Here is a 21,074-nt window from a genome sequence, read left to right as displayed (position 1 = left end):
CACTACGTTGCAACCGATTACAATTTATACAATCTGATCAGCGCATTATTATCCTTATATAGTCGTTATTAAAAACTGCTGAATACAATTGCCGAAAAACTTATGATTTTCCTAATTAGAACGTTATAAGTTCATTAAATTTCCCATTTTTTGCCTTACAAAATCTATTGATAAATACTGCTAAAAGTTATTTTTTCCATTAATTTATTCGAGTTGGTTGAAGACCAATGAGTATTAATCCTTTAAAAAATTTTTTTTTTGAATTTTGATAATTCTTTAAATATTAAAAAAATATTTAAAATAATTAGGAAAAATCCTAGCGAATTTCTTTAGTCGCGCTCCTTGGGCCGGAGCGTTCTGACGTGTGCTCTACGCTCGATTTTCCTTCATACCGAAGTGACGTTCGTGTGAAGTTCATACTTCATTAAATTTAATATTTTTGTTAATTGATTATTTTTATCTTAGTTTTGTGCAAATATTCGTATTTTTAAACATTTGATTTCGATATGGAAAATAAACGAAAAAAATACGCGTGTAACTACTAGAAAAAAAATTATCTTCGAACATAAAGTTAATGAAACCAAATAGATTGCAAAGGTGATTGGCAACAATTTCTTTATTTTACGGGGTGTCAGTAAAGGGATGTATATTTCTTAAAAACTAAAGTAATCTCATAAATTTTCTTATAATATAATTTTTTTTGAAGTTCCAAAAATGTTTATTTTTCGTTTGAGAAATACGAAATATAATATAAACTTGTATTGAGAACTTGAACTTCCCAAATTCATCCGGGGAAATCCCCATACGGGGAAAATGATTTGTTTACTCCAAAATTATATGCCGAGGTGTTTTAATTTTTTCTTCTAGTCATTTTCAACGTAGCGGCATGTTGTTTGATTATTAATTTTGTAACTTAAATACAGGATGTTGGTTTTATATTCTGATCTTACAGACGCGCTGACAAATTTAGTCCGCCATTTCTAGTTTAGTCCACCAACTCTTAGTACCAATATTAAAACGAATGGATTATCATCACATCATCAAAACTCAGATGTAATGGAAGATCACAATAACATAGAAAATTCAGTGGGTGTTGAGAACTAAACAAACACAAGTAACAGAGACGCGAAGAATAAAAAAAGAGGACGAAAACGATAATTCGTTGATGCTTTCCCTTTTCGACGTATTGTTAGGGTACATCACCAATCTGCAAAAAACAAAACTGATGATGAATTGCTGATTAAAAATGAAAAACAAATAATCGACAACAGTGGTGAAAATTTGCTGATCACAATGAAACATCCTTCAGTGGTAGCAGATTTACTCATTTAAAATGTATCGGTGAACAGCGTAAAGGAGAGGAGGACAGGAAAACATTATGAATGTGGATGGTGGATTGTATACAGGGTGTAATCGTTAAGTATGTGCAGGCGATTATGACGTTATTATTGCAGGTATCAAAAAACTTAAAACTGATATCGAAATAACTTTACCTAATGAGCAAAATGACAATAATAACTTTTTAAAAGTATAACGAGAAATATCTAAAAAATTTACTTTATACACTCCCATATCAAAAAGGGAAAATGGGACTAGTAGAAGTTAAATGTCTAATTCCGGCAAAAGACATGAATGCGGAAGATGCGGTTAAAAATAAAAAAAATAATATTTGAAATACAATGCAAAAAATAACACTTTTGTCATAGATAAGAATCATGACTATTTTTTCCAAATTCAGGGACAACTAAACGTTGCAGAAGCAGAAGTCTGCTTATTTGCTGTTTGGACTGGAGTGAATCATTCGTTAAAAATAGAATATATAAAAAATTATGTAACGTTTAGGCAAAATAAAATGATGGACCATTATCAAGATTTTACATAAATTGCCTACTGTCAGAATTGATTGATTCGAGACTTCAGCATTCGATGCCCATCAAGGACCCATCCTATATCATTCAAGCGATTGAAAAAGAGATCAATCCAGTGCAACCGATAAAGCATCAGAATGCTAGCAAAAGATTTATAGGTTTATCAATATAAATCTATATATTATACATAATATAATAAATCTGTAGAAGACGCGAAGACCGACATCCGCGCGGACGGAGTTGCGGGCGGAAGCTAGTCAGAAATAAATATCTTTTGTTTTCATTTGCGTATTTTTCTATTTTATAATTTTTTAACACAAACATTACATTTTTTTTATTATATACAAAATTTGTTTATCCGTTTTATTAGTTAAACTGAACAACTTTCACTAAGAAACTTAGGTCGAAAAAAATGTATAGAGTTATGCATTTTGTATGGAAAGCTTATTTTTTTTTATATTTCGTCCAAATTTCTTTGTAAAAGTTGATCAGTTATATAAACATGAAGTTGAAGATATCAATAGAAAGTATTCGCAAATTTTGTGTACTGATAAAAAAAAAATCACCCGGTGTAATTTTCACGAAAATTGTTTCAAATTGTCATTTTTGGTACTTATTACGAATATTAAATTATGCATACGAATGATTTAATTTTTAAAAATTAAGTGGAGCAACTTTCCCTTAGTACATTTGTATTATTTACATATAGGATGACAGGATGCATTTGTTTGCACTACTAGACCAAGCCCTTAAATGTAATAAGAATAATAAGAAAAAACAATAGAATTACTATTAATTTCAATGTGAAGAGGGTAAAGTGCTTTTTAAAATATGTATTGTATGTTACATAGGCGTACTCCTTTGACAATTATTGTAATGATTAAAAAGAAAATATGTATGTCACTACATGTCATTTTCTCCATATGTATTGGTATTAGGGCGGGGATACACATGCCAGTAAATCGGGAAAGTAGCTGGTGTGAAAGTTACTGGCATGTACGAGTAACTGGCAAACTGCGGATACATTTGCAAGTAATACTGGCATGCATACTGTGCCCTTGCATGCCAGTATTACCATCGCGTATACACAGGACAGTTCGTGAGAGTATTTCGTACCTATTCTTGCACACCAAACATGGTAACAATCGAAGTGAATTAAACAAAATTGTCTTATTACTAGCTGGCATGCCCGTAGCTGTCGCGTCTGTTCACACGTGCCAGGTTAGCAGCCCCCCGCGTCCCCTCCCTCAACGGGCATGCAAGAAAATCAAATTTTGTTCTAGCTATGTACTTGCAACTAACTAGCTTCCAGTTACAGGCATGCCAGTTAGTGAATACACATGACTGTAGCTGGCACTTGCAAGGAGCTGGTATGCTAGTGTGCAAGCTACATGTATGTGTATCCCCCGCTTTATAGTAATAATTATATAAGGAATATTTTGTCAATTATTAAGTGCAATTATTTGATTTTAAGAATATGTTATGAATATTAAATTTATTAAATGTATGGTGATAGCGCTAATACGTGCAATATTGTTATGATGTGTTAAACTAACGATTAAATTTGAAATTGATTATAACTGGATCTGTTGGATTTGCTTGTACATAGACAAAGGTGAAAAATATATTGTATAAAACTAAACATAATAATATCTAAAGTATAACTTTCCTCAAGAACCACTATATCCCTTGATAGTATGAAAATCGGTGAAGTAGTTTTTCAGCTCATCGCAAACAGACAAACAGGCCAGACGCGGAGGACGAGACAGATTAGGTACTAATAGACTGACGTAAACTTAGTAATTTTTTATGTGATAAAAATTTGATGAAACCTTGAAAGTTCTTGAAGCGTAGGTAATCAACTCTGAATATCTAACTGATTTATGGCACAATAGGTAATATTTTTTGCAAGTGTAGTAAAATAAATCTCAACGTCAAGTAGGTATGTGGCTAAAATATTTGATCTTCAGTTAAGATTGTATAAGGTCGTACAATGATTTATATTTTAAATAAGTACCGACTTATTACAGTCCAACGAAAATATTATTTGTACAGAATTTATTAACTGATAAAAAGATGAAAAAAGATAACAAATTAGGCAAAAATAAATGTTTCACTATGAATAAAATCTAAAAAGAGCGGGAATATATTTTTTAATTCTTCTTTGACCTATTATTTCAGTATTATATTAAAATCATAGCAAATACACACTTTATTAGTTAACAAATTGAAAGCACCACGTTGTAACTCATCGCAGGGTTTGCTTATAAAGCCCTGTCACGAATCCCACGAGGCTATAAATTATTTTGGTAAGGCTTTGATGCAGCGAGAGCAGTGCCTCGGGGGCGGCCAAACGAAACAGTTGGCCCGTATCAACCCCTCTGCCTGAAAAGTTTACGAATTCTACCAAAACAATACAAGAAACACTCGCATGAGTTTTCAGTATAATGAACAGTTGATAGAACAGTGAGTATCTGTTGTTTGTCTTTTTGTGTTGAGCCCTGTGGGTTTGATGAATGTTTGTTACAGGATTGAATAGTAAAGTCGAAGGAAATGGACGATGATGAACCTTTTATTTACCGGCTTAATGATAACGGATCCGGCCCGAGTTTGCTTGTGAAAGTAAGTGTTGTTTTACAACGTAGGCTTTATTTTGTTGAGATGAGCTAGCTGTTGAGCTTTTATATTATAATAATATAAGCGAACACATGTGAGATACTTTAATTTATACGTAGAGTTTATAAATTAAAGAAGGTATAGGTAATATTATAATGGTTATATTCAGGCATTAAATTTTGGCTGTTATTATTGTGATCCGACAAAAAAGATACGAGTCAAAACTAATAAATTAACGTAGTAAAGTTAACATTGATAAATGTTCATATGCGTTTTCTTCGCTCTGTAATATTTTACGAATATAAGAATTGACTTTAGAGATTTATGTTCAAATGATTTATATTTTAGGTTTGTGCTGAACGCGGTTGGCGTATATACCAAGGGCATGGCGGTGAAGATAAGTGGAATCTCTGGTGGAGGAGCAGCGCCTTTCCTGCAACATGCTACAAGACTCTTGACGATTGGCAGGTAAATTATATTTAAATAGTACATTTGTGAGATTTTCCCTGTAATCAAAAAGAACTCGCATAGTGCAAGCACTAGCTAGGCTGCTGTTGAATATAGTAGTTCAAGAACTACTATATTCAACAGCAGCCCTTTACAACGTAAGAATAACTTAGACCAAGTTAAATTGAATAAAAAGTTACACCGTTACGTGCACCTTAATGAAATAATGAGAAAACTTGATTGTTGTGCATTCGCTCAGATACTACGGTTTTTTTTAAAGTGAAACTTTTATTACATCGTCTCAAACTTTTTGGTCTGTGTAGCGCATGTCGCGTGTATCGCGGCTGCCGAGTAGATACCTACTCGGCAGCCGACCGTCACGCGACATGCGCTACACAAAGCAGTGTTCGGAACCGTTCGAACAGTTTCACTTTTATGGCTGGCGTCCACTAGGCGGATCGGGCCGGGCCGCATCGCAACGCAAAAATACGCCGGCCTATGTTTTGTATGAAACATCGTCCATTAGCGACGGATCGGGCCGGGGCGGGCCGCAACGCATTGGCGGATATCGCTTCGCAGGCGGATTTCTGCCGGCGGTGCGCTGCGGCCCGGCCCGCCCCGACCCGTCTAGTGGACGCAGGCAGGCGGATGTGAGCGGCGAGCGTCTGTTAGATAAAATCCGCCTAGGCGATCCGCCGCGCCCCGTACAGGTGGACGCAGGAGAAAACAGCGCGTCCATTAGAGACGGCCCGTTGCGATGCGGCCCGGCCCGATCCGCCTGTAATGGACGCCTAGCATTACAGTGGTTTCATAAAACCACACAACATTTTTTTAATTATATTAGATCATTAAATAATTATTAGCTTATAAGAAATGGTCTCTGGTTAAAAGATGGGGCAAAAATTGAAGGCGAGAGAGAGAAATATGAAGTTATAGTGGTTGTGTGTGTCTTATGCGAGATGATTATTACTACAAAATATTTACCGTATGATAAATTCGCAATAAATAGCCCATAAACGTAGAAATAAAATATATAGGTACTTACAAAAAAAAACAAGTAGGTATCAAGTTACCATGCATTTCAAGCATTTTTATTGAGGTATAAATAATAACAGTGTTTTATGGCTGCCAATTGCAGTATACGGAAAATGTGGGTGACAGCAAATTCGACCGTACTAAAACGATTTTGTACAATGGTTCATTGATAGCAGTTTTCTATGGAATTTTCTCGTGTCTTTGGCTAATCAAAAGTTATGACGCTGCGAACATTGATAGTTTTATGATCGAAGCTCGTGTTTGACAATATTTTTTTATTTATATTTATACGGTTTTCTATAGACTTAGTTCCGTTCCTTGGCCTATAAAGGGATTTTTGGAATTTTCATGTTTGTTTTATTGTTACCACAATTTTTAGAAATTCGTAAAACTTGTTGTTTTATTTTGTCAGAAAAAAAATGTTTCTTAAAATGAAAAAACAAAAGCAAATAAAGATTTTATAATGCCTCGATTATTTTTACATCTTTTATTATAAAACAATATTTTTAGATACAAACTAGCGGTCCGCCCCGGCTTCGCCCGTGGTACATATGAAAAATAGATGTTGGCCGATTCTCAGACTTACCCGATATGCACAGAAAATTTCATGAGAATCGGTCCACCCGTTTCGGAGGAGTATGCAGACTAACATTGTGACACGAGAATTTTATATATAAGAAGATTTAACTGTGACTCGAATATTTTTAAGTCTATTATTATAAAACAAAGTTGGATACAAATAGATCAAATTATACTATAATTGTCTTAACCTAGTTTTGTCCTCATATTTTCTAAATTTCTAAAGTCGGCTAAATATATACCTAAACGATGAACCTGTTTATGATTTATGATTTGATGGATATATCTTTGTGGTAAATAATAATTACATTAGAGGAATATTATTGAAAACAAAACTTTGAAAAGCAGTACGGAATTGACTCGGCTTTGATTGATTTATATGTATATCTGTCATACTTGTAGGTATCTCTTTACATTAAGTACCTACTGCTTAGTACAATTTGATACAATATTATTTTTAAAGATATTTGAACAGTACACTATTTGATTTCAGTTTATGAATCACATACCAAAAGGAGGCTCGATATGTCGCAAGGATAGTCTCTCTCGACTTCTCCGGTGCATGAGGAGAATCTACGGCCCTATATATGACTTTAGGTAAAGTTATATTTTAATTAATTTTATAAAAAATTGTAAGGACATTATTAAAAGTAAATAAGTAACTGTAAGTTGTATGGGAGCTCAAAGCTATCGTTCAATTAGTTTTTAGAGTCGCGATAGGTAGTTAGAGTAGCTGTAGTATTGATTAATTTCATTATAGAAATGAAAAGAATTTCCATTTCGACGGGGACAAGGCAGCAAAATTATTTCGTATAAAAAATAATTTAATCAAATGTGACATATTCGTCGTATACCTGACCATAAGGTGACCCTATATTAGCGGGTTCTCCAAATGTAACATCCATACTAATATTATAAATGCGAAAGTAACTCTGTCTGTCTGTCTGTTACTCAATCACGCCTTAACTACTGAACCAATTTTCATGAAATTTGGTATGGAGATACTTTGATACCCGAGAAAGGACATAGGCCGGGAAAATTACGCAATCCCGGAAATCCCACGGGAACGGGAACTATGCGGGTTTTTCTTTGACTGCGCGGGCGAAGCCGCGGGCGGAAACCTAGTAATATATAATTTACAATACACTGTAAATGTATTGTAACTAAATATAATACTAATTTGTATACACTTACACACTTTAGCTATAATTAACTAACTAGCTAGGTAAGCTACGTGCTTGTGGAAGTAGAAATATCCATTGATAAGATACAAAATACACTTATATATATCTCAATGTGAACTATTTCTTGTACATCTAGATTTTATTATATTAGTAATATCCAAACTTTTTACTTTTTTGCTTTCCTGTAAAATCCACATTGACAGAATTACCTACTTAAAGAGTAAGATCAGATGTGCCGATATTTTGAATGTTTTAGTGCCCATCAACAATCAATCAATTCATATTTGTGGCTAATTCTAGTAGGTATGCTTCACAATAGAAGGAGGCACTTTAGCTCCCACCAATAAAAGTTTAAAAGTAAAAAAATAGAATTAAAGCAGCAAATAAATTTAGAGCAGCAGAGTTTCGTGATGGCAATTTGAGGTTTGCGGAAGTACCATTAAATTTTAATAACTCCTGCTAATTTATAACCGACAGTAATATCATCAAAAATTAAATTTACGATATCTCAGATTATCGAAAAATGTTAAATGCCACGAGAAGCAACGAAAATGAAACCGAAATAATACTGTTTTGATAATTTTAAGTCATAAAAAATCGTCACGCGATTATGCGAATCGAAAATAAGTCTGGTGAATACAAACGCCTTGAACAAATTGCTTGTTTAAAAAGTTGACTTTCAAGTGAAATTTGATACTATTGAAACTGTTAAATCCAAAATATGAGGCTCTCATGTTGTGGTAAATAAAATTGATTCATGTTTATAATATTCTTTTCTACAATGAACTTAAAGTTATATAAATCGAATTCGCTTTGAAACAAATAAATAAAAATGTTTTCAGTCTATTAGAAAGCCATTAAGATCATTGACGTTTGCAAAGCTTTGTAAAGTTGTGTTTATACACTATAATAGTTATACATAATACTCGATTTTTTCTCTGTAATTATTTCTTTTGTTAATATGCCTTAATAATCAAATCAGTTAACAAATAAGTGAATTTGGAGTACATTCAAATATTTGACAAAAGTTTAAAAATGGTTCAAGTAATTTAAAAGATCTAGACCGTAGTCTGTGTGAAGCTAGTTTATTTTTTCTAACTCATTTTAGATTTTTTTATACAATGAACGGATTGTACAATCATCGATGAATCAAATTCGACCTTTAACTCACTTTTAGTCTATCCAATCCAACTGCGCTACATTGCATTTTTAATTGTTAAACATACATTCGAAAAGAACTATACTTTAGCACAGATTAACATTGCATAATTGCAGCCTAACGTACAAGACGGTGAGCCCTTGCATATTTATATTACATTTTTTAAGTATTCATCACAGTCACAAATTATCAGAAATCCGATATCTAACTTATAACTAGTGCCACTCTGTACACAGGCTAAGAAGAGCAATGTCTATCATATTGTCGTATGACGGGGGGCAGAGTCAATCGCCTCGCGTCACAGACTATTTGAATGAAATCACGCGTGGCGTTGCGTGCGGCACGGCAATAGTTGCACGGAAAAAAGCAGGCGGCATTTTAAATCGTTGTAAACGTTGTTTATATAGGCCTCTGTGTACACGATTTTGCTTAGATTCGAGTGTATAAATCTATATTACTTGCTCTGTGGTATAAATAGCTGATAAGTTTAGTGGCAGTTGCATGTATGAATTAAATGAATTCGATTTGGCAGTGGTTCTAGTTAGTCTTAAAGAGTTGTCTGTTTTTACGGGAGCTTTTCTGATATTTGAAAATAATTGATGTTAATCATCGCTTTATTTAGATATTTATAAGTATTTTATTTATGCAAAAGTAACATTTCGATATAAAGTTGATGTAAACGTAACTTTAAGCAAGTAATATGAAATTTTAAAAGGCTCTATTATGTTTGGAATGCACTTTTAAGGTTGGAATAATTGTAAACAACTATTTAAGATGGTATAATTGTTTTAAAAAGATTCTGTTAGCAAATAACTATGCAGCGACATTTAATTGCCAATAACTATCCAAACAATAGCAAAGTCAAATAAAACTTTTAGCGCTAGAAATTACTGGAATAATATTAAATTAGTGAAGTTTGCATTCGCTTTCAAAGGTCAATAATAAGAATTGTTATGTCTTCGGGACGAAGGTGAAAGTTCGAGGTAATATTAAATTATAGTTGGGAATATTAATGAACCGTGCTTTTATAGCAATTACCCCAAGTGGTACCGGCATTTGCGTGACGATTTGAAGAAAAAGTCAATGTCATTTGTTGTGTACTATAGAATTAACGTCATTCCCTTTAAATATTGCTCTATGCACTTCATCGATTTAAAATAATACGACGTTTGCATGCCAGTGATGTTATAATTTAGAAATTTAATGAAATGCAGAACTCTGTATTGCTTATACAGTATAAAACGATACAATACTTGTCCAACCCATTTGATTTTTTTAGAATCATAGCTTACATTTACTGTCTTTCAATTTTTTTATAATAATTTCTTGGATTATTCCAAAAACTGTAATTTTCTCAATCATGTTTCTGTTTCAACAAGCGTTTCTCTATCCTACAGAGTGTATCTGTCCATAATAATAAATTATATACATTCTTTAACATCAAATAAGTTGTATCCATACATTTCAGTCCACCATGCTTCCATTTACCCCTGGAATACGCGAAGTTGGTGTCCGAGTGCTCACGGCTGAGGCGCAGTGAGGATGGCAACAATGCTGTGTGGATACATAAGCCGGTCGCACAGAGCCAAGGCAGAGGGATATTTCTTTTTCGTGTGAGTTAATTAATACTAAGAAGAAGACGGTACACATAGAATTCAGTACGTTTCATGTTTACAAAGCTTGTCCTACGTATTTAGGTGCTAGAAAAACTAGGAGTACATATAACCAATTAGGGTCGATCTAACTACATGGTCCATTAAGGAAAATGTTTTCTCCAGTAAAATGTAGGGTGGATAAGGGGATTTTGATAGATTGTTCGCTGTGAGTTGAAGCTTCTGCAAATTGTTAAATAATGTTTAGTATGTTACAAATTAGCTGTCCTATACTAGCAAAATAGTAAAGGTTAAACCTAAGCAATTTAACAATTCAGACAATGCCATTAGTACAGAAGCTCATTTGTTACTATTCAATAATAACTATAGTTTCTTGGCAAGAAAATTATTACGGCCCATTTGTTTGACTCCATTTTGAGGTCAAACTAAAGGTATATCTAAACAGTCGTTATTCATGTCTTTTCCATACAGCCTAATGCACTATAATTTGATAACAATAATATCTCATTTCTAAACGTACGTCATTTATGGGTTACGAGTGCACAACTTTCAGACGGAGTTGTTTAAACTAAGTAGGCGTAATCACGCGATTGGGGCAGGTCATATAATATCCTGCTCTGGCTTAACGATGATCGAATGGTTCAAATACGTATACCCTACGTATAAGAAATTACTATGTTCACCTTCATACTATCTAGTATTTTGTGGAAACACAGTTACTAAAGTCTGTTAAGCTCTTATGATGCTATTATTACCCAATCCATTGCATCGCATTGTAAGTGTTGTAGTAAAAATAAAACTACAAATCACCTAGAAGGAATTAACGATACTATGCACCATAATTCCTGGCACCTAGCCATTAGGGAAATAAAAGTACAAAGAGCAGCGTACTAAGACTTGATAGCTAGAATAGTAGATACTAGATGTTACATTGTGAATGTAACTGAATTTAATATTTACAACGAATCAGTTTAAACAACAAGACATGGTCTATTGTCTTATGTCTACTACTAAGACGTTTTTAATTACCTAACTTATTATGACCGCAAAAGATGTTCGTGGAATCTGTCTATGATGGATTTTTGTAACTTTTCACGCAAAAACAGTAGATTGGAACTTTATAGAATTGGGACACATACATAATTATAGTCAGGATTAATTCAGAAGTGTATTATGCGAATAGAGCCGTGGAATTAAGCTAGTATTTTTAAATTTATTATTTTATGTTAGTAGAGCTATATTATTAAGCCAGCGTTTTTTTATTACTTTACAGGAATAACACATGAATCGCCTTATATTAATTTCAGAGTGTTTGTGAAATGCGTTGCGGTAGTCCGGCTGTGGTGCAACGATACATTGAAAGGCCTTTGCTAATTGCTGGGTATAAGTTTGACCTGCGGCTGTACGTCTGTGTTCCTGGATATAGACCACTTACTGCGTATATGTATGCTGAGGGGCTGGCTAGGTTCGGTATGTATTTAGAAACTACTATATTTTTTGAACACTGGGGGATTTTTTTTATCTATTACACTTTTATCCGTTTCAATGTACTTTCCTCGGGACCAAATATATTTCGCTGCAATCATTGATTCCGTACACACAGCTTAAATATAATGTTCTGAATAACTTAATTATACTTTATAGAACAAGCTTTTGACATGAGCTCAGATATTATAATAACATAATACCTACTTATTTGGTTTTGTTTCATTTTATCGTTTAAAATTTTTATTGTTTTATATTATTCGTATTGCTGCATTGTTATAATATTTTAATTTTATTTCCAGGAACTGATAAATACACATTATCTGATATACACAATCCATATAGACATTTGACGAATTCCTCATTAAATAAAACTGGACCAAGATTTGCAGAATGCAAAGACAGAATTGGAAGTGGTAAGTCTTGACTATAAATATTAGTGCGTATAAAGTAGAACTCCCTCTTGGACCATTAAGTATCACAATTTCCTACAAATGCTCCTTTTTCTGATATGTATTTATATTCATTTATTTCTAGTTACCTATGTTTGAAGCAGAAACCAGAAGAAAACACCCTTCAAATTTGAACTATGTAGGTTTTTACTTATGTACCAGACATTTTTTATCCAGACATTGAAATGTCAATTTCCAGGTTGTAAGTGGACGCTGAAACAAGTACGTCGAGCGCTGATTGGTAGATGGGGTGCTATAGAATGGCTGGTTTGGCAGAGGATAAGGGCCATAGTGACTCTGACGCTATTAGCTCAAGCTGCTGGTACTCCACCAGCTAGGAACTGTTTTGAATTCTATGGCTTTGATATATTGCTCGATGATTCCTTGAAGCCTTGGTTGATTGAGGTAAAAAGATGCTTCTCATGCACTCGTAGATTTCCATAGAAATCTAAATAACAAGACACATAGAAGTGCTGTAATGTCATAATTCGTATGAAAACCGCTGTCGCCAAAATCAACACATTCAAACCGAAAGCTAAACAGTACACACAAGTAAACTATGCCTTTTATTGGACAGCTTGATTTTAGTGAAAACTAACTTATCTATTAAATTAAGCTTTTGAATATGTATCCTAACGCACGAATTTACGGTTTATTTTAGAATAACATCCCTAAGTATATGAGACTTTTTGCTCCAATACGAACAAACGTGATAATAAGAATGGTCGACTGTGTCATTCATTGTTATTTCGATTACTATGGTGACACTCGTAATACTTGTAAATATTCTATAATTTTAAGGAAAAACGGCATTATTTCTAAAAAAAAATATTTTCCGATGAAATATTATTCCTTTATAAGTATAATTACAACTTGTGGAAGAATATCCGCAATGGGAATTGCTGAAACACACCATGTATACACTCATACGTCTCCAGAGCAACTGAACAGTGACGAATGCACTGGTGATGTGCAAATCACCTGAGTGGCGACAAGGTCACGCACGCTTACGACTTCTAGTGTCTTGTTATTTAGATTTCTATGTAGATTTCAAACATACTTCGATTTGGTATCACTCGGATTTTCTTATAGGTATACATTTATAAAGTTTATAATACATTCGGTAAAAGATAACTGTATCGAAATTTACGTCATGAGTAGGAATTTAATTACCCAGTAAATATTTTAGGGTGGTTGCAGGCATAGTCACACATAGTAATAAATTACTCGTCGTTCAAATTTTAATTTACTCCTTCTGGTCAAAATTCTATTTCAGTTTGCACTATTTTAGCGTAAAATATAGATTTGCCGAGGATGCGGTTCTTAGCGGATTTGATATGTTAAAACTTAATAATAATACGGTTATCTTCCTTATGGCGATACCTGTGTATTATGGGTAAATAATAATAATTAAAAAAACTTAATGCTAGGATAATTCATCTTCTCGTTACAGGTGAACCTCTCTCCAGCATTAGCAGCAGACTGCGAAGCGGATATAACAGTGAAACAACCAATGTTACACGAGCTGTTTGATCTGCTCGGCTTGCCGATGAGGCACACTGGCCTATCGTACCTGCAGGGACCTTCTGTACAGTATATTACCAGGTTAATATGCAATTCCATATTTTGCTTAAGAAATAAAGTTCGTAAGTAATAAAAGCAGATGCCAAGTGGAGATATATGGAGAATAAATGTGTACCAGCACGGATGATAGATTTTTACAAATATGAATATTTTGCTAGACGTTTCTTTTTTAATGAGTTAAATGCAATAAATTGTTGCTATATTATAGAAGCTCTTTACCAATTGATAGATTTTCCGTCATGATTAATAGCAGAACTTTGTATTTTCTATACTCAGCGATTTTTTAGTAAGTAAATGTTTCTCTTTATAATTAGTTACAGTTCAGAAGATGAGAGCGGAACACCTAGTGCAACCAACCGCTCCGCATCAAGTCATAAGCGCGGCGGGCGCGTGCACCGACGGCGCAGAGCCATGCCTGTACACTGCGTCACTATACAACCGCCAATGGCTGATAAGTATAATGTGAGCTTAAGAGTGAACTTGAAAATAAATAATTTAAAATATAATCAATAATGTAAAGCGAAGTCTTGTATCGTATGAGGCAGATATGTAGGAAATAGATGGTCAGGGTGAGACTACACTAGAAAACGAACAAAGATTCGCTAGGTTTTCGCTGCAAAGTTAGGACACTGTATCAGTGTACCATTTATTATTATTATTCGTTTGGTCGTCTAGAAAAGATGACTTTGTTGCCGGATAATCTTTTTTCGTTTTTGTTTGTTTTGATATAAGCAATACAGTATGGCGGATAAATTCATTGTCTTTGCTTTACATTTATTGTATTATTTGTACTGTACAGAACTTATCTACATAAAATATACAAATTTTCACTACACATTCAATTCTATTTTACAGGATGTTCCTGATAAAATAAAAGAAAAGCCGATAGAAACGTTACAAAGTTACAAATCGTCTTCCGACATTGCTAGCGACGTTTCAGATACACAGGTGAGAAATTGAATAATCAAGCCATTTTAAAACAACAAATTCCGATTCGATAACAAATTGTAGATATAGTTAAATTTAAATGTGTTACCAAAAACATTTTACGTTGTTTTTAGGCCCTCTATTTTATAAATAATTTCACTTTTTGTAATAATGGAAATTTAATCTTAAAATAACACTAGCTAGCGAATCAAAATTTGCTCAAATGATAGTATTTCTAACTTCAAATATGTACCTATCATAAGATCTTTGATAAATATTTTGCGGAGCTCTTTCGGAAAAACTAATTTCATACAAAATAAAAAAATTATTCGCTAATAGTAGAAGTATTGGTTTAGATACTGATCAAAATATTCCTTTTAGTCAGCACCAAGGATTGCTTCACCCCCAGAAGCCGCAGACGAGACCTGGCGCGGGGGCTACGCCACTGCAGCGTCTAGGAGACGAATGATGAATGCCTGCATGTGGGGTAATGGTGTGAGGTGGGATAGGGGATCCAACCGCGTGGGACAATGGGTCCGGATTCATCCGCATACGCTGTCTAATTATGAACAAGTAAGATATAAAAAGTAACGTTTTTTTTCTATCTATTCTACAACAAAAGTTTGATGTGGTAAAGAACTCAACAACTATTGAAATTATAATATAAATCAGTATTGTGTATATTGTATACAGGGTGTACCAAAAAGTAGTGATGAACGGAAGCTGAGAGGTAGAGGACCTAGAGGGCTATCCGAATCACCCCCATGTATGTTATGCGATTTTTCGTATTTTCGGAGTTATGACGTTTTTTTCAATTTTTCACCTATCGCCGAGTACGATGATATTTTCACTCATGCTGACGTCAATGATTGCGGAAGATGCTTGATTTTTTTTGTGTGCTAAGCTGAAAGATAGGCCAATTCAGTATGGTAACATTTACTATCGTTAGATCTTTGAATGGAATAAAAAAAAGAATTAAATGGCAAGAAAGATAAAATTACCCAGTATGTTCACCACTTCAAGGGCCCGTAAAAAAATAAAATCACATAAAAAAAGTTTTCCGTTTGACTTTTAAAAACTTGCTCTATCTATCAGATAGCTACCCTGAAAATTTCATTTACTTATTCAGAAGGCTTCAATAGAAAAATTTAAATCTAAATGTGGTAAGTGCAAAAATTGAATTAACATGATGATCATTAAAACCAATAAATAGGTGTTTAATTACCAGAAATTTTTAAAATAACCCCGCTGTTGCTCAATGCAAGTGCGACATCACCGTAAAAAGTTGTCTTTTAATTGTCTGAATGCCCTTTTATCATTTTTAATGGTTTCTTCTGCTACTATGAATTTCCGGGTTATTTCGTCCAAATCGTGGCATTCTCTCAAGTAGCCGAGGTCTTTTTAGTATTCCCATTGAAACAAATCAATGGGGTTTAGGTCGAGGGACCGTAGAGGCCAGGCTTTAAGGCAGGCGTCACCGGCGCATGCGCAGGCTGCAACGACCAATCCATCTTTCAGGGTATCTTTGCCCTTTAGCCTGGCCTGCTCGGTCTCCGGACATAAACCCTATTGATTTTTTTCCGTGGGGATACTACAAAGACGAGAGACTGCCACAATTTGGACGAAATAACCCGGAAATTCATAGTAGCAGAAGAAACCATTAAAAATGATAAAAGGGCATTCAGACATTTAAAAGACAACTTTTTACGGTGATGTCGCACTTGCATTGAGCAACAGCGGGGTTATTTTAAAAATTTCTGGTAAATAAACACCTATTTATTGGTTTTAATGATCATCATGTTAATTCAATTTTTGCACTTACCACATTTAGATTGAAATTTTTTTATTGAAGCCTTCTGAATAAGTAAATGAAATTTTCAGGGTAGCTATCTGATAGATAGAGCAAGTTTTTAAAAGTCAAACGGAAAACTTTTTTTATGTGATTTTATTTTTTTACGGGCCCTTGAAGTGGTGAACATACTGGGTAATTTTATCTTTCTTGCCATTTAATTCTTTTTTTTATTCCATTCAAAGATCTAACGATAGTAAATGTTACCATACTGAATTGGCCTATCTTTCAGCTTAGCACACAAAAAAAATCAAGCATCTTCCGCAATCATTGACGTCAGCATGAGTGAAAATATCATCGTACTCGGCGATAGGTGAAAAATTGAAAAAAACGTCATAACTCCGAAAATACGAAAAATCGCATAACATACATGGGGGTGATTCGGATAGCCCTCTAGGTCCTCTACCTCTCAGCTTCCGTTCATCACTACTTTTTGGTACACCCTGTATAGTAATTGTGTTATAAGTACGTCCCCTGCAAATTATGCATTAAGTCTTCTTTTACATATGCACTTTTTATAGTTCAAAGTTGTAGAACAATTAGTAATAGTTTGTGTACAATGAAATTTTATCACATTATGTGCAATGAGTTGCAGATGAAAATCGTTAAGTGGTGCTTCGATCACCGAGCCACACTAGTTAAAGCCCAGTCTAAGATTAGGGAGCAGACATTAATTATGACTATTTATTTACAGTTACCCCTGGAAGATGTAAGAGAAAGCGTAGCCCACGTGTCGAAGTTTGTGCGCGCGGCTCGAGAGGTGGTCCGGGAATGCGGTCGCGACGTGCGTTCCCGGGATTCCACTAGAGACGCCGTCTTCGAGGCTGCACTGCGAAAGAAACTAGCTTATGGCCCGAATTTTGAAGTCTGGCTGCCACCGTTTTAATGTGTTCAAATTAAGTTTAAGAATAAATGTGTTCTGGACTTTTTGACTTTTATTTTGGGTAAATGGTTAAATGTATTGTCTAATCTCGCAAAAAATTGTTGATCTTGGCCATCCTATATTTTTAATATAGTGGATAGCGTCTTAGAATATTATTATCAAACGTACTGGGGATAATTTTGTGGCGACATGTACTAAGATGGCCTTCTGTAGTTTGTTTTGATGCGATTCATATATTTTTTATATAATCGTCTAAAATTTAATCCTAATTTTATGAAAATAATAAACATAATATAATTATACAGGTCTGGAACACAGTACCTATAGCTAATTAAAAATCTTATAAATTAATTTTAAATTAGGTAGGTATAATAGAAAATCAGACAGTAAAATACTTCAACTAGAAATTTTCTCTGCTTATCAATTGCTGAAAGTTCCAAAAACCATTCGTAAGTCATTACTTTAAGTCAATTATAAAATAAAAGTTAAAAATTTGTTGAAATGCTGTTAAAATTTTTAGTTACAAACTAGTGAAGTCATGCTGTAAACGCAAAACTGCAAGCTATTCCAAATAATTAAGATCCCATTTAGAAAGATTGAAATTGATTTCTGCTTTGTATTAAAGCTATTACGAGAGAAGATATGACTATTGACTAATGCCTATAAAAGTAAACGCGAGTTTATAAAAAAACTACATACTATTCGATAACAAATAGGTACTAATGTTTACTAAAATTAATGGTAACAAGTGTTGGTAATACAAATAGTTGGCTTTGCATTATTAAATCGTTAATTTATACGGCAATAATGTGATATAACACACTTATTAATACAAAACACAATAAACCAAACCTGGAAGCGTATGCACTATTCAATGAACATGCAATGAACAGTATTGAAAACAAAGATTTAATTTTTTGTTATTGTTTGGCGAAAAATGAATTGAAGAAAAACCCAATAACACGTGTAAAAATATATTTCAGTATACGGTGTTCGTTAGCATCGAACTAGAATTTGCGAATGTAGTTTTTAGTTAACAATAACAAGTAAGACGATATTGACCATTGTTTGATGAATACGAATGCAGTATCATCGTTATACTATCATACACATTTGAATGTTAACGAGAATTTTTTATTTGATTTATGTTAGTGCTACCGGAAAATTATTATTGAGCTTATTTAATCTGAAGTGTCTATAAAGCATTTTAAGGATTATTACGCGGAAATTTAATCATATTACGGAGACTTCAACGTGAAGTTTGAAACGTAGATATACGTGGTCGTTTTCGCAATTTTAGCTAAAGCTTAGAAGACAAAATATATAGGATATTTACAACTTCGGACTGTCTATACTTACCAGAATCAAAACTAATAGATATTAGGTTTGCTAGTGATCTTATTCTGTTGGTGAATGTCTTTTTTAAACAAAATAAAAAAATATCTTCTCCTGAGGAAAACAATAATCTCTATCTTTATAGAGAGAGAAAGCGATCTTCATAGAGAGAGTCTTTACTCTCTCTATGAAGATCGCTTTTAAGCTTTAGAATAAAGAGATCATTTCTACACACACATATTACCTTTACCTATTCATGTTTGTATATTCCTCTGCATTTGGTCGCTTACTCAATTCATCTGCTTTATTATTAGAATTTCCTCCGTAACACGTACTATGTGCTACGTGATATTTAGCGAATGTGAAATTTAACAGAATGCGAACAATAATTATTCATAATTTGAGGTGGTAGATAATAGGTATTGTTTTATTACGACATTATACATAGAACACTAGCTTTTCGCTATCATATGATAAAACTATCGTATGTGTTAATCCAAGTTACCCTCTATGTGTGTGTGTCTCTATGTAAATTTCATGATAATCGGTTCAGCAGCTTTTGCGTGAAGGAGCAACAAACAAACAAACGAAAATACAAACTTCTGCATTTATATAAGTAGGATTAAAGAATATAACATACCTATTACCTTCCTATAACAAACACAAAAATAAACTAATAAAGTGGAAATGAGAAAATGGTTTTGGGTATAGTCTAATCATGATAATGCTAAGTAAATGGAATAATAAATCTAATGTTACAATTTTATTCAATAAAAATAGATACGGAACTAAGAGAATCAAATTCCGAGCATTGTTAAAACTTCACACAAAGCATCAAAACAAATTTCATTCGACAAAAACGAAAATTTAAAGATAACAGTGCACTATTCGAAAAATATCCAATACAGGGCATTAATTTACACACAGAACAATGAATCCATTTCGTCAGTTAAAAATCAAGTTACAGTGATATGTAGCGAGGCTGTAAAATTTCCGTACAGCCGAAGGCATTTAAGACCGGTGAATGGACCCATTGTTCAGACCCTATTGTGTTTTTCTATCGGGAGCTGCAGCGTATGCGAATGCAAAAATAGTACTGTCCATTTCAATTACAGAATTACCGCGCTGAGTATTAAGTTGCTAGTTATATGACGTTTTATTCGGCGATCGTTTGGTATTCCGTAGGCAAATGGAAAATGGAACTAATTTCGTTTGACATCTATATTCGATTCTGGTAGTTTTCAGTTTTTTGTGCACATAACACGGTACATGGGAATGTATTATGAAACTTTTGATAGCGTTTTTTATGATTCTTGAAGGCTAATATTATAGATAGGATACTTTTAGAAACTAATTTGACACAATCACTGTATTGCAAATGTATATAAATTCTTAACCCTAATTTATTTAAGAGCAGAATAACAGGGTAAGTATTTGTCTTCAATTAATTTTCATAGTCGGTTACAATTCTGAAACAGAATTTGATTAAAGCTGTAAGAAGCAATTTTGGAATTGACGTATTAAAGTGGTAGGAATATTACCGCATAATTTGTAATAATGCATATTTTAATTAAGCGCATCGCGCAGCACGAACAGCTTATATACGTAATAACAATGTGTATTACGGGCTGTTTAATTATGAACAAGACGCTTATTATATACACTGAGTACTTTAACGAAGTAAATATTTAATGAATGTTAATTTTGATTTATGCACATCGTCAATTATTTTGTAATTATGAATTCGGAATATTCAATGCAAGTGGTATTTAAAAGGAACGTTGTCGGTTTTAACTGCATTTGAAATAATTATAATTGAAATATTAGTTTTTATGTTTGGAGACAATGTAAGACAAATTTAGTATGATAATAATAGTAGTGTATGCTATTTATTAGTTGTGGCTGAAATAATATCTTAGGACGGCACCGAAAACGTCCTGAAAGACGGTGAAGCGAGGTAAAGACATCTGAGGAATACAGTACGTTATGTGTCTCATAAAGTTCGCTACAAACCCTATAAAATAATAGAGTTTTGCATTATCTATGCTTTAAAAAAAT

At 33.5% G+C, this 21,074-nt stretch overlaps 1 protein-coding gene across 1 annotated transcript; it reads left to right on the top strand.

Moving 5' to 3' along the window:
- Window positions 1–4,412: 4,412 nt before the first annotated feature.
- Window positions 4,413–17,689, top strand: LOC149484752 (putative tubulin polyglutamylase TTLL2). Its single transcript, XM_089700402.1, has 12 exons — window positions 4,413–4,490; window positions 4,833–4,952; window positions 7,039–7,142; window positions 10,357–10,501; window positions 11,809–11,971; window positions 12,289–12,402; window positions 12,638–12,843; window positions 13,892–14,043; window positions 14,337–14,484; window positions 14,878–14,970; window positions 15,331–15,522; window positions 17,493–17,689. The coding sequence occupies exons 1-12, from the start codon at window positions 4,422–4,424 to the stop codon at window positions 17,682–17,684; spliced, it is 1,698 nt and encodes a 565-aa protein (XP_089556528.1). The 5' UTR covers window positions 4,413–4,421; the 3' UTR covers window positions 17,685–17,689.
- The last annotated feature ends 3,385 nt before the right edge of the window (window positions 17,690–21,074 follow it).

This window comes from Colias philodice, chromosome 11 (genome assembly GCF_061535455.1).
Source record: "Colias philodice isolate Cphi_HAF_F1 chromosome 11, ilColPhil1 Martin Lab GWU primary, whole genome shotgun sequence".
In the NCBI taxonomy this organism is placed as follows: Eukaryota; Metazoa; Arthropoda; class Insecta; order Lepidoptera; family Pieridae; genus Colias; species Colias philodice.
The sequence above is the reverse complement of the archived record's forward strand: the minus strand, read 5'-3'. Positions and strand labels throughout refer to the sequence as shown.

Excerpts from the sequence above, each read along its gene's own strand:
- LOC149484752 (XM_089700402.1), top strand. The coding sequence starts at position 4,422 with ATGGACGATGATGAACCTTTTATTTACCGGCTTAATGATAACGGATCC. Across the intron at positions 10,502-11,808 it reads GAGGGATATTTCTTTTTCGT|AGTGTTTGTGAAATGCGTTG; the intron begins GTGAGTTAATTA and ends TATTAATTTCAG. Across the intron at positions 14,971-15,330 it reads GCGACGTTTCAGATACACAG|TCAGCACCAAGGATTGCTTC; the intron begins GTGAGAAATTGA and ends TATTCCTTTTAG.